This window comes from Phyllobates terribilis, unplaced genomic scaffold (assembly GCF_046119375.1).
Source record: "Phyllobates terribilis strain yellow unplaced genomic scaffold, ASM4611937v1 Scaffold_7__3_contigs__length_470593459, whole genome shotgun sequence".
In the NCBI taxonomy this organism is placed as follows: domain Eukaryota; kingdom Metazoa; phylum Chordata; class Amphibia; order Anura; family Dendrobatidae; genus Phyllobates; species Phyllobates terribilis.
In genome coordinates this window covers 327,575,347-327,590,130 of record NW_027362767.1, presented here as the reverse complement: position 1 = coordinate 327,590,130, position 14,784 = coordinate 327,575,347, and the positions used below count along the sequence as shown (strand labels likewise).

General features: G+C 43.6%; 1 protein-coding gene across 3 annotated transcripts in view; it reads left to right on the top strand.

The window, feature by feature from the left end:
• LOC141154787 (neuronal PAS domain-containing protein 2-like) overlaps positions 1 to 14,784 on the top strand; it is a 212,568-nt gene that overhangs the window by 94,875 nt on the left and 102,909 nt on the right. The window contains exon 1 of one of the 3 annotated variants that reach the window (XM_073641196.1): positions 6,273 to 6,370. The exons of the other annotated variants lie outside the window; for them this stretch is intronic. Coding sequence (XP_073497297.1) covers positions 6,288 to 6,370 — 83 coding nt within the window. The 5' untranslated portion in view covers positions 6,273 to 6,287. Of the gene's footprint in view, positions 1 to 6,272; positions 6,371 to 14,784 lie in introns of those variants that run through there. 3 annotated transcript variants of the gene reach the window in all.

Below are 14,784 nucleotides of genomic sequence, written 5' to 3'. Positions count from 1 at the left end.
TATTATAGTAGTTATATTCTTGTACATAGGGCGCAGTATTATAGTAGTTATATTCTTGTACATAGGAGCAGTATTATAGTAGTCATATTCTTGTACATATGGGGCAGTATTATAGTAGTTATATTCTTGTACATAGGGGCAGTATTATAGTAGTTATATTCTTGTACATAGGGGCAGTATTATAGTAGTTATATTCTTGTACATAGGGGCAGTATTATAGTAATATTCTTGTACATAGGGGCAGTATTATAGTAGTTATATTCTTGTACATAGGGGCAGTATTATAGTAGTTATATTCTTGTACATAGGGGCAGTATTATAGTAGTTATATTCTTGTACATAGGGGGCAGTATTATAGTAGTTATATTCTTGTACATAGGGGCAGTATTATAGTAGTTATATTCTTGTACATAGGGGCAGTATTATAGTAGTTATATTCTTGTACATAGGGGCAGTATTATAGTAGTTATATTCTTGTACATAGGGCGCAGTATTATAGTAGTTATATTCTTGTACATAGGAGCAGTATTATAGTAGTTATATTCTTGTACATAGGGGCAGTATTATAGTAGTTATATTCTTGTACATAGGGGCAGTATTATAGTAGTTATATTCTTGTACATAGGGGCAGTATTATAGTAGTTATATTCTTGTACATAGGAGCAGTATTATAGTAGTTATATTCTTGTACATAGGGGCAGTATTATAGTAGTTATATTCTTGTACATAGGAGCAGTATTATAGTAGTTATATTCTTGTACATAGGGGCAGTATTATAATAGCTATATTCTTGTACATAGGGGCAGTATTATAGTAGTTATATTCTTGTACATAGGGGCAGTATTATAGTAGTTATATTCTTGTACATAGGGAGCAGTATTATAGTAGTTATATTCTTGTTCATAGGGGCAGTATTATAGTAGTTATATTCTCGTACATAGGGACAGTATTATAGTAGTTATATTCCTGTACATAGGGGCAGTATTATAGTACTTATGTTCTTGTACATAGGGACAGTATTATAGTAGTTATATTCTTGTACATAGGGAGCAGTATTATAGTAGTTATATTCTTGTACATAGGAGCAGTATTATAGTAGTTATATTCTTGTACATAGGGGCAGTATTATAGTAGTTATATTCTTGTACATAGGGGCAGTATTATAGTAGTTATATTCTTGTACATAGGGAGCAGTATTATAGTAGTTATATTCTTGTACATAGGGACAGTATTATAGTAGTTATATTCTTGTACATAGGGAGTAGTATTATAGTAGTTATATTCTTGTACATAGGGGCAGTATTATAGTAGTTATATTCTCGTACATAGGGACAGTATTATAGTAGTTATATTCCTGTACATAGGGGCAGTATTATAGTAGTTATGTTCTTGTACATAGGGACAGTATTATAGTAGTTATATTCCTGTACATAGGGACAGTATTATAGTAGTTATATTCTTGTACTTAGGGAGCAGTATTATAGTAGTTATATTCTTGTACATAGGGGCAGTATTATAGTAGTTATATTCTTGTACATAGGGGCAGTATTATAGTAGTTATATTCTTGTACATAGGGACAGTATTATAGTAGTTATATTCTTGTACATAGGGGCTGTATTATAGTAGTTATATTCTTGTACATAGGGACAGTATTATAGTAGTTATATTCTTGTACATAGGGGCTGTATTATAGTAGTTATATTCTTGTACATAGGGAGCAGTATTATAGTAGTTATATTCTTGTACATAGGGAGCAGTATTATAGTAGTTATATTCTTCTACATAGGGACAGTATTATAGTAGTTATATTCTTGTACATAGGGGCAGTATTATAGTAGTTATATTCTTGTACATAGGAGCAGTATTATAGTAGTTATATTCTTGTACATAGGGGCAGTATTATAGTAGTTATATTCTTGTACATAGGGGGCAGTATTATAGTAGTTATATTCTTGTACATAGGGGCAGTATTATAGTAGTTATATTCTTGTACATAGGGGCAGTATTATAGTAGTTATATTCTTGTACATAGGGGCAGTATTATAGTAGTTATATTCTTGTACATAGGGAGCAGTGTTATAGTAGTTATATTCTTGTACAAAGGAGCAGTATTATAGTAGTTATATTCTTGTACATAGGGAGCAGTGTTATAGTAGTTATATTCTTGTACATAGGGGCAGTATTATAGTAGTTATATTCTTGTACATAGGGAGCAGTATTATAGTAGTTATATTCTTGTACATAGGGGCAGTATTATAGTAGTTATATTCTTGTACATAGGGCGCAGTATTATAGTAGTTATATTCTTGTACATAGGAGCAGTATTATAGTAGTCATATTCTTGTACATATGGGGCAGTATTATAGTAGTTATATTCTTGTACATAGGGGCAGTATTATAGTAGTTATATTCTTGTACATAGGGGCAGTATTATAGTAGTTATATTCTTGTACATAGGGGCAGTATTATAGTAGTTATATTCTTGTACATAGGGGCAGTATTATAGTAGTTATATTCTTGTACATAGGGGCAGTATTATAGTAGTTATATTCTTGTACATAGGGGCAGTATTATAGTAGTTATATTCTTGTACATAGGGGGCAGTATTATAGTAGTTATATTCTTGTACATAGGGGCAGTATTATAGTAGTTATATTCTTGTACATAGGGGCAGTATTATAGTAGTTATATTCTTGTACATAGGGGCAGTATTATAGTAGTTATATTCTTGTACATAGGGCGCAGTATTATAGTAGTTATATTCTTGTACATAGGAGCAGTATTATAGTAGTTATATTCTTGTACATAGGGGCAGTATTATAGTAGTTATATTCTTGTACATAGGGGCAGTATTATAGTAGTTATATTCTTGTACATAGGGGCAGTATTATAGTAGTTATATTCTTGTACATAGGAGCAGTATTATAGTAGTTATATTCTTGTACATAGGGGCAGTATTATAGTAGTTATATTCTTGTACATAGGAGCAGTATTATAGTAGTTATATTCTTGTACATAGGGGCAGTATTATAATAGCTATATTCTTGTACATAGGGGCAGTATTATAGTAGTTATATTCTTGTACATAGGGGCAGTATTATAGTAGTTATATTCTTGTACATAGGGAGCAGTATTATAGTAGTTATATTCTTGTTCATAGGGGCAGTATTATAGTAGTTATATTCTCGTACATAGGGACAGTATTATAGTAGTTATATTCCTGTACATAGGGGCAGTATTATAGTAGTTATGTTCTTGTACATAGGGACAGTATTATAGTAGTTTTATTCTTGTACATAGGGCGCAGTATTATAGTAGTTATATTCTTGTACATAGGAGCAGTATTATAGTAGTTATATTCTTGTACATAGGGGCAGTATTATAGTAGTTATATTCTTGTACATAGGGGCAGTATTATAGTAGTTATATTCTTGTACATAGGGAGCAGTATTATAGTAGTTATATTCTTGTACATAGGGGCAGTATTATAGTAGTTATATTCTTGTACATAGGGAGTAGTATTATAGTAGTTATATTCTTGTACATAGGGGCAGTATTATAGTAGTTATATTCTCGTACATAGGGACCGTATTTTAGTAGTTATATTCCTGTACATAGGGGCAGTATTATAGTAGTTATGTTCTTGTACATAGGGACAGTATTATAGTAGTTATATTCCTGTACATAGGGACAGTATTATAGTAGTTATATTCTTGTACTTAGGGAGCAGTATTATAGTAGTTATATTCTTGTACATAGGGGCAGTATTATAGTAGTTATATTCTTGTACATAGGGGCAGTATTATAGTAGTTATATTCTTGTACATAGGGACAGTATTATAGTAGTTATATTCTTGTACATAGGGGCTGTATTATAGTAGTTATATTCTTGTACATAGGGACAGTATTATAGTAGTTATATTCTTGTACATAGGGGCTGTATTATAGTAGTTATATTCTTGTACATAGGGAGCAGTATTATAGTAGTTATATTCTTGTACATAGGGAGCAGTATTATAGTAGTTATATTCTTCTACATAGGGACAGTATTATAGTAGTTATATTCTTGTACATAGGGGCAGTATTATAGTAGTTATATTCTTGTACATAGGGAGCAGTATTATAGTAGTTATATTCTTCTACATAGGGACAGTATTATAGTAGTTATATTCTTGTACATAGGGGCAGTATTATAGTAGTTATATTCTTGTACATAGGAGCAGTATTATAGTAGTTATATTCTTGTACATAGGGGCAGTATTATAGTAGTTATATTCTTGTACATAGGGGCAGTATTATAGTAGTTATATTCTTGTACATAGGGGCAGTATTATAGTAGTTATATTCTTGTACATAGGGGCAGTATTATAGTAGTTATATTCTTGTACATGGGGGCAGTATTATAGTAGTTATATTCTTGTACATAGGGGCAGTATTATAGTAGTTATATTCTTGTACATAGGGGCAGTATTATAGTAGTTATATTCTTGTACATAGGGGCAGTATTATAGTAGTTATATTCTTGTACATAGGGGCAGTATTATAGTAGTTATATTCTTGTACATAGGGGCAGTATTATAGTAGTTATATTCTTGTACATAGGGGCAGTATTATAGTAGTTATATTCCTGTACATAGGGGCAGTATTATAGTAGTTATATTCTTGTACATAGGGAGCAGTATATTGATAATGGAATAACTTTATTTTTTGTCAAAATAATTTGAAATTTTTAGTAATGCCCCCTTGTCTTACTGGAGAGAATGCGCATCTGTGCGTCCTGCTTTCCCATTTCAGAGGAGACTGTGGACAGGACCCACAAATCAATGTTTTCTTATTTATCATGTAAATTATACTGGGAATATACCTTTATAAATGGATATTTCTATTTTTTTTCTACCTACTTTTTATTTATATTTCATACATTTTTACAATGGTCTTTTATTATGAAAATTGTCATCTTTGGTGGGAATTCCTTATTTTATTAGACTGTTCCCATGAAAGTAAACTCATCACATGAAGTCAAGTTGCTGGCAGGGCTGTGGAGTCGGTAAGCCAAACCTCCGACTCCGAATCCTCAATTTCCATGCCACCGACTCTCCGACTCCGACTCCCTCTTACATGGCTCATGTTTAAGTGATAAATTTACTGTAGCACAGATTCATCTCAGCTAAAAGTCTAGACCCTTAGATCAGGAATAGGACAGACATTTATAGGACATTTCATAACTTTCCCAAATTCTTATGAAAAAATATTCCCCACGAACTGCATTGAACTACTGTACACAATTTATTATATATTGTCGGAGTCGGTCCATTTTATACCGACTCCGACTCCACCAAAATGGTCTCCATCTCGGACTCCACGACTCCGACTCCACAGCCCTGGTTGCTGGGACCAACAATCAGTGACTCAGTGTTGAGAAGAAAGACTCCCAGGAGCCTGGTCCAAAGGTCAAGTTGACCTCCTCCTACTTGCCAGCATCCCCCGTGCCTCTTCTGATTAGTAAGCCCAGTGCAATTTAATGCATTGCTCCCACCACAATGATGACGTCACACAGGTCTACTAATGAGAATAGGCACCGGGTATGAGGTAGGAGGGGGTTTGCTGGGCTCTGGTCCGGCAGTAGCAGATTACCGACATGGCTGATAGACCAGGGTGCTCTGAATCTTTTTTGCTGAAGATTTTCTCCCCTGGAATATTGATGGAGACATTATTTATAACTCTGTATGCTCTAAAAGGGTATTTAAAAAATCTGATTTCATAACAAGAAAGTGGCTAGACTTCTATCTAATCTTGACTCCATAAGAATCATAGAGAAGCATGTGCCTCTCCTGCCCCTATAGGTGTTTCGAAGGGCTATTTAAGAAAATCAGTTATGTCTGAAAGCTGTCACTCCCGATTTGGTTGGTTCTTCAGTTTTTTTACTAGGTTCAATAATATTATCTACCCTGATAGGATATTTAGTAAGTTCTTTTTTAGAAGTTATTTCACACGACCTGTTCCCTGACATAGAATTTGCCATTATCATATTTAGGATAGCCTGTGAATCTTTTGTCATGGTGACATAACCATGCCCTGGTGATAATTAGGTGACTCCTCGTGTTATTATTTTCTGGTTTCTCCTCCCACAAATGAGCCTTATCCAATAAAACAAACTTTCATATTTGGCCGGTGGAAATGGCATGACAAAGCAAAATGATTCTTCTAGCGTCCATGACAAGTGACTTAGCACTTTGTAAGTTGGCATATCGGAGGGAAGGTTGGATATTCACATCTGGGATTCTATATGTATCTAAAAGAAAGAGAAAGACTGACCGGATTATTTCAAGGATATACGCATTTATCAATTGACGACTTTACTACTCAAAGGTAAACGAATCATATTAATAACTTCGTGATTTTAAGAAGGTGTGACGGTTTCGTTTTATCTTGTAGCTTGAATGGGTTCTCCCGGAATATTAAATTAGCTCTTAGGTAACTGAGACGTGTCGTAACTATTCAATATACGTAGCTCATATCTACGGAGAGACCATGTATTACCATAATCTGCTCCACCACAACATTGCTAGAAGACTGGATTATATGTAGTTTACAGTGGTCTCTCCAATTACTATAATAATTCAATATAAATTTAAACTATTGTAACCATTGATTCAAGTGCCTCCAAATGTGAACCCAAAATAGTACAAAATGAAGGTTAAAGGCAATTAAGTCCAACATAAGAAAACCAACAGCTAACCGCACCTGTAATGGCTTCATCCAGGGAGCTTGAGCAGAGCATGTCAAAATAATCCAGTAAGAGAAAAGCCAGCTCACCGTCCTTCTTGAGAAACTCCGTGTTCATTGTAACTTTATTCCATATGCGCTAAACCCACTGAACACAGATCCTCAAGCAACTGACGCGTTTTGGATTTAGACTTCCTTATTCATAGCTCAAGACAATTAGGCATAAAATTCAGGAAGAACAGATGACAGCTGGAAATCATCTAGAGAATTAGAGTTTTACTGTACAGTACAAACACATTGTACCAGAAAAGTAAAATGTAGTCGCTCTCTTCTAGTGTTGAAAGGAGCGACTCATACTGGTGCACTTTACTGTAGAGAGGCGCCACTAAACAGCCAATCACTGCTTCCGCTTTAGTGATACAAGTGTTTTACCAGTTATATGCCCATGCTGATTGGCCGCATTATCACACTTCCAGAGACTTTGTATGTTGAATATGATTTTAGGTTAAAAAAAAACAGGCCATTTTATCTTGAAAACATTATAAACTGAGCTCATTTGAGGGATCAATGCATTAGAAATTTAGGAAAAACAATATTAATTAAAACCAAGTTAATGAGGTTCTCTGGATCAGAAAATTGTTTTTGAAATGTCAGGATGGGGAAAGGTGTTGTCCTGTTTCAAAAATTGCTTAAATGAGTAGGTTATGTAACGTATTAATATGCCTCATGTCTGAATCTTCAGGTATAAGCTCCGGTTTCTGTTTTCGGAAGGTCCTCTTCCAGGTTTGTCCCCACCACCATACAATATTTCAGTGGAGACTGTCAAAATGCTAGTTTCAATGGCTAAGTTAGACCTCACCCTCTTCACCTGTGACAGAAGAAGGTGCTTCAAAGCTGTGCTGACACAGAAAACGCTGTACTGTATAGGGCACAAACCAGAAGAGGACTTATGGAGACTAGTGATGAGAGAACGTTCTCGAATAAGGGGTTAATCGAGCATTCTTCGGTGCTAACCGAGTATATTCGGCGTGCTCGAAAAATAGGTTCGAGTCTCCGCAGCTGCATGTCTCGCAGCTGTTCGACAGCCGCACCACATGCAGGGATTGCCTGTTTGTTAGTAAATCCCTGCATGTGTTGCTGCTATCTAACAGCCGCGAGACATGCAGCTGCGGCGACTCTAACCTATTTTTCGATCACGCCAAAGATACTCGGTTAGCACCCAAGCATGCTCGGTTAACCCCTTATCCGAGCACGTTCGCTCATCACTAATGGGGACCCTTTAATGGCACCTTTGACACATGAAACATGTTAATCTTATAACTTAATAATTTAGGCAAATGTAGGTAAAAAAAAATTTAATTGGTCAACCTTAATAAGAGGATGACTTCTTAATCAATTATTGAGCCAACAGCAGCTACAAACAGTGTCTTCCTCTCCAGGGATGTCCTGCCATTTTTGTGCGTGGACACCCCATTGATTTCAATGGTGACTGTGTCATGTTTTCTTTCTAATATATTGGCACTTTTGGGTTAGATTCCCCTGAATATTATAGCTGATTGTTCAGGGTTCCTGTAGTAAAAAAAAGATTTTGTTATTTGGTTTGTTCATGTACCAAGAAGTAGATAAATGCAAGAAACGTTATTTTCAACATTTCAGTTGTGATACTGTATATTTATGGGAAGTACAATGCTTTAGGAGACCATTAACCCCAATAATAAATATTACTCGTATATTATGTTACCAGCTCTAAACGCTGAATATTGTATAATTGACTGGCTATTGTCAAATGATTCTCAACATACCCAAAAATAGATGTGCTCTAACATATTGCATGTGACATTAATAAACGCCATTATGTTTCTAAAAATGCAGATTCATCTGCTAAATCAATTAGTACAGAAATGAAATACTTGTGGTTTGCTTTGTGAATCTCTTAAAGTCATATGTATCCCATGATGAGACAAGGTCAAATGGCTGCACTGCCCAAAGTCGCTGGAATCAATGGAGCCACCTATATTGATGTACCGCAAAACTGTATCATGGTGCAAGATAAAGCTCGGGGTATTAGATATCTCTGACCAGGGGCGGACACAGACTGTAGTGGGCCCCTGTGCAAGAAATTTTTGGGGGCCCCCCCAGCCCTTCATAAGGCAACAAAGTTATGTAAACATAACCCCCCATGTGCATCTCTAACCCCCCCATGTGCAGCTCTCATCCCCCCATGTGCAGCTTACCCCCCCGTGCATCTCATCCCCCCCGTGCATCTCTCATCCCCCCCGTGCATCCCTCATCCCCCCGTGCATCTCTCATCCCCCCGTGCATCTCTCATCCCCCCCGTGCATCTCTCATCCCCCCCGTGTGCATCTCTCATGCCCCCATGTGCATCTCTCATCCCCCCACCGTGCATCTCTCATCCCCCCCATGTGCATCTCTCATCCCCCCCGTGTGCATCTCTCATACCCCCCCATGTGCATCTCTCAACCCCATGTGCATCTCTCATCCCCCCATGTGCATCTCTCATCCCCCCCCGTGAATCCCTCATCCCCCCCGTGCATCTCTCACCCCCCCGTGCATCTCTCATCCCCCCCGTGTGCATCTCTCATCCCCCCATGTGCATCTCTCATCCCCCCCATGTGCATCTCTCACCCCCCCATGTGCATCTCTCATCCCCCCCATGTGCATCTCTCATCCCCCTATGTGCATCTCTCACCCCCCCATGTGCATCTCTCATCCCCCCATGTGCATCTCTCACCCCCCATGTGCATCTCTCATCCCCCCCATGTGCATCTCTCATCCCCCCCATGTGCATCTCTCATCCCCCCCATGTGCATCTCTCATCCCCCCCCATGTGCATCCCTCATCCCCCTGTGCATCTCTCATCCCCCCCGTGCATCTCTGATCCCCTCCACTCCTAGTTAATTAATTGTATTTAAAAAAAATAAAACTTGTTATACTTACCCCCATGCGATCCCTGCAGAATCCTGGCGCTCGTCCACGTCGCTGCCACCAGGTTCTCCTGACGTTCGGCCATGTGACGGCGCCACATACATAGCCATCAGCCTTTGTTTTGGCCAAAAGATTTTTAAAGCCGCCACCACGATAAGGTAGACTCTTCTGGCCGGGCCCTACTCTAACCTATTAAAATTTTCTTAAAATATCCAATACTCTTTTTAGATATATTTTTATTTAGTTTTCTTTAAGGGAATGTGTCATATACATTTTTTTTTTAAATGACCAATAATACCACATACAGGGAATACCGCCACACCATGACCAGACCACATATTACCACAACATAGTGACCGAATAATACCACACAGAAGGGAGAAAAACTGCCACACCATGACCAGACCACATATTACCACCACATTACTAATATTACCATAAGTGTCATTATACACGGGAGCTCTATACATGGTATGTATAATGTAAGTGTCCAGGTAATCTAGTGATCACCAGTGACATTATACACAGGAGCTCTGTATATAGTGTCAGTGTACAGGTAATACAGTGATCACCAGTGACATTATACACAGGAGCTCTGTATATAGTGTCAGTGTACAGGTAATACAGTGATCACCAGTGACATTATACACAGGAGCTCTGTATATAGTGTACAGGTAATACAGTGATCACCAGTGACATTATACACAGGAGCCCGGTACATAGTATATAGTGTAAGTGTACATGTAATACACTGACTCACTGGTGACATCTCTAGGTGAAGTTCTTCAGCTACGCTTTTCTCCTTCATCCAGCACAGACCGCCATCACGTCTTCCAGCCAGGACTCGTCTCTGCATAAAATAACACAGTTATCTAGAGCACATTCCCCAACTTCTACATTACGCAGCTGAATACAGACGTGCATCCACCATCAATATATGGTTAGTTATTATGCAACCTACCATTCCAAATATAAATTGTAATCCACCACGGTGCCCCCATTAACTGTAAATAGGCACTTAATATATAATTTAATTAGAACCTCTACTCTTTCTGCCAATTTGTTACCTGTTACACTCCTGCATCCGCAACGCCCCCTACTCTATACTTCCTGCTCCCCGCATTCATTATTTACATGCACCCCCTGCCCCAATTCATTATATCATGTCCGTGCTCTCCCCACCCCATCATCATTTATCATTTACATTCATTATGTGCAGCTCATTATCCCCCTACTCCCAATTCCCCCATGTGCAGCTCATTTTCTCCCAATTCCCCCATGTGCAGCTCTCATCCCCCCCATGTGCAGCTCTCATCCCCCCCATGTGCAGCTCTCACCACCCCCCATGTGCACATCTCTCACCACCCCCCCATGTGCACATCTCTCACCCCCCTCCCCCACATGTGCCCCTCTCTCATCCCCCTCCCCCACATGTGCACCTCTCTCATCCCCCTTCCCCACATGTGCACCTCTCTCATCCCCCTCCCCCACATGTGCACCTCTCTCATCCCCCTCTCCCACATGTGCACCTCTCTCATCCCCCTCCCCCACATGTGCACCTCTCTCATCCCCCTCCACCACATGTGCACCTCTCTCATCCCCCTCCACCACATGTGCACCTCTCTCATCCCCCTCCCCCACATGTGCACCTCTCTCATCCCCCTCCCCCACATGTGCACCTCTCTCATCCCCCTCCCCCACATGTGCACCTCTCTCATCCCCCCCACAAGTGCATCTCTCATCCCCCCCACATGTGCATCTCTCATCCCCCCCACATGTGCATCTCTCATCCCCCCACATGTGCATCTCTCACCCCCCATGTGCATATCTCTCATCCCCCTCCCCCACATGTGCATCTCTCATCCCCCTTCCCCACATGTGCACCTCTCTCATCCCCCTCCCCCACATGTGCACCTCTCTCATCCCCCTCCCCCACATGTGCACCTCTCTCACCCCCCTCCCCCACATGTGCACCTCTCTCATCCCCCTCCACCACATGTGCACCTCTCTCATCCCCCTCCACCACATGTGCACCTCTCTCATCCCCCTCCCCCACATGTGCACCTCTCTCATCCCCCTCCCCCACATGTGCACCTCTCTCATCCCCCCCACAAGTGCATCTCTCATCCCCCCCACATGTGCATCTCTCATCCCCCCCACATGTGCATCTCTCATCCCCCCACATGTGCATCTCTCACCCCCCATGTGCATATCTCTCATCCCCCTCCCCCACATGTGCATCTCTCATCCCCCTTCCCCACATGTGCACCTCTCTCATCCCCCTCCACAACATGTGCACCTCTCTCATCCCCCTCCACCACATGTGCACCTCTCTCATCCCCCTCCACCACATGTGCACCTCTTTCATCCCCCTCCACCACATGTGCACCTCTCTTATCCACCCCACATGTGCAGCTCTCATCCCCCCCACATGTGCAGCTCTCATCCCCCCCATGTGCAGCTCTCATCCCCCCCATGTGCAGCTCTCACCACCCCCCATGTGCACATCTCTCACCACCCCCCCATGTGCACATCTCTCATCCCCCTCCCCCACATGTGCCCCTCTCTCATCACTCCCATGTGCACATCTCTCATCCCCCTCCCCCACATGTGCACCTCTCTCATCCCCCTCCCCCACATGTGCACCTCTCTCATCCCCGTCCACCACATGTGCACCTCTCTCATCCCCCTCCACCACATGTGCACCTCTCTCATCCCCCTCCCCCACATGTGCACCTCTCTCATCCCCCTCCCCCACATGTGCACCTCTCTCATCCCCCCCACATGTGCATCTCTCATCCCCCCCACATGTGCATCTCTCATCCCCCCACATGTGCAGCTCTCACCACCCCCCATGTGCACATCTCTCACCCCCCCATGTGCATATCTCTCATCCCCCTCCCCCACATGTGCCCCTCTCTTATCCCCCCATGTGCATCTCTCATCCCCCTTCCCCCCATGTGCACCTCTCTCATCCCCCTCCACCACATGTGCACCTCTCTCATCCCCCTCCACCACATGTGCACCTCTCTCATCCCCCTCCACCACATGTGCACCTCTCTCATCCCCCTCCACCACATGTGCACCTCTCTCATCCCCCTCCACCACATGTGCACCTCTCTTATCCACCCCACATGTGCAGCTCTCATCCCCCCACATGTGCAGCTCTCATCCCCCCCATGTGCAGCTCTCATCCCCCCCATGTGCAGCTCTCACCACCCCCCATGTGCACATCTCTCACCACCCCCCCATGTGCACATCTCTCATCCCCCTCCCCCACATGTGCCCCTCTCTCATCACTCCCATGTGCACATCTCTCATCCCCCTCCCCCACATGTACACCTCTCTCATCCCCCTCCCCCACATGTGCACCTCTCTCATCCCCGTCCACCACATGTGCACCTCTCTCATCCCCCTCCACCACATGTGCACCTCTCTCATCCCCCTCCCCCACATATGCACCTCTCTCATCCCCCTCCCCCACATGTGCACCTCTCTCATCCCCCCCACATGTGCATCTCTCATCCCCCCCACATGTGCATCTCTCATCCCCCCACATGTGCAGCTCTCACCACCCCCCATGTGCACATCTCTCACCCCCCCATGTGCATATCTCTCATCCCCCTCCCCCACATGTGCCCCTCTCTCATCCCCCCCATGTGCATCTCTCATCCCCCTTCCCCCCATGTGCACCTCTCTCATCCCCCTCCACCACATGTGCACCTCTCTCATCCCCCTCCACCACATGTGCACCTCTCTCATCCCCCTCCACCACATGTGCACCTCTCTCATCCCCCTCCACCACATGTGCACCTCTCTCATCCCCCTCCACCACATGTGCACCTCTCTCATCCCCCTCCCCCACATGTGCACCTCTCTCATCCCCCTCCCCCACATGTGCACCTCTCTCATCTCCCTCCCCCACATGTGCACCTCTCTCATCCCCCCCACAAGTGCATCTCTCATCCCCCCCACATGTGCATCTCTCACCCCCCCCACATGTGCATCTCTCATCCCCCCACATGTGCATCTCTCACCCCCCCATGTGCATATCTCTCATCCCCCTCCCCCACATGTGCATCTCTCATCCCCCTTCCCCACATGTGCACCTCTCTCATCCCCCTCCACCACATGTGCACCTCTCTCATCCCCCTCCACCACATGTGCACCTCTCTCATCCCCCTCCACCACATGTGCACCTCTCTCATCCCCCTCCACCACATGTGCACCTCTCTCATCCCCCTCCACCACATGTGCACCTCTCTCATCCCCCTCCACCACATGTGCACCTCTCTCATCCCCCTCCACCACATGTGCACCTCTCTCATCCCCCCCACATGTGCAGCTCTCACCCCCCCCACATGTGCAGCTCTCATCCCCCCCATGTGCAGCTCTCATCCCCCCCATGTACAGCTCTCACCACCCCCCATGTGCACTTCTCTCACCACCCCCCATGTGCACATCTCTCACCACCCCCCCATGTGCACATCTCTCATCCCCCTCCCCCACATGTGCCCCTCTCTCATCACTCCCATGTGCACATCTCTCATCCCCCTCCCCCACATGTGCACCTCTCTCATCCCCCTCCCCCACATGTGCACCTCTCTCATCCCCGTCCACCACATGTGCACCTCTCTCATCCCCCTCCACCACATGTGCACCTCTCTCATCCCCCTCCCCCACATGTGCACCTCTCTCATCCCCCTCCCCCACATGTGCCCCTCTCTCATCACTCCCATGTGCACATCTCTCATCCCCCTCCCCCACATGTGCACCTCTCTCATCCCCCTCCCCCACATGTGCACCTCTCTCATCCCCGTCCACCACATGTGCACCTCTCTCATCCCCCTCCACCACATGTGCACCTCTCTCATCCCCCTCCCCCACATGTGCACCTCTCTCATCCCCCTCCCCCACATGTGCACCTCTCTCATCCCCCCCACATGTGCATCTCTCATCCCCCCCACATGTGCATCTCTCATCCCCCCACATGTGCAGCTCTCACCACCCCCCATGTGCACATCTCTCACCCCCCCATGTGCATATCTCTCATCCCCCTCCCCCACATGTGCCCCTCTCTCATCCCCCCATGTGCATCTCTCATCCCCCTT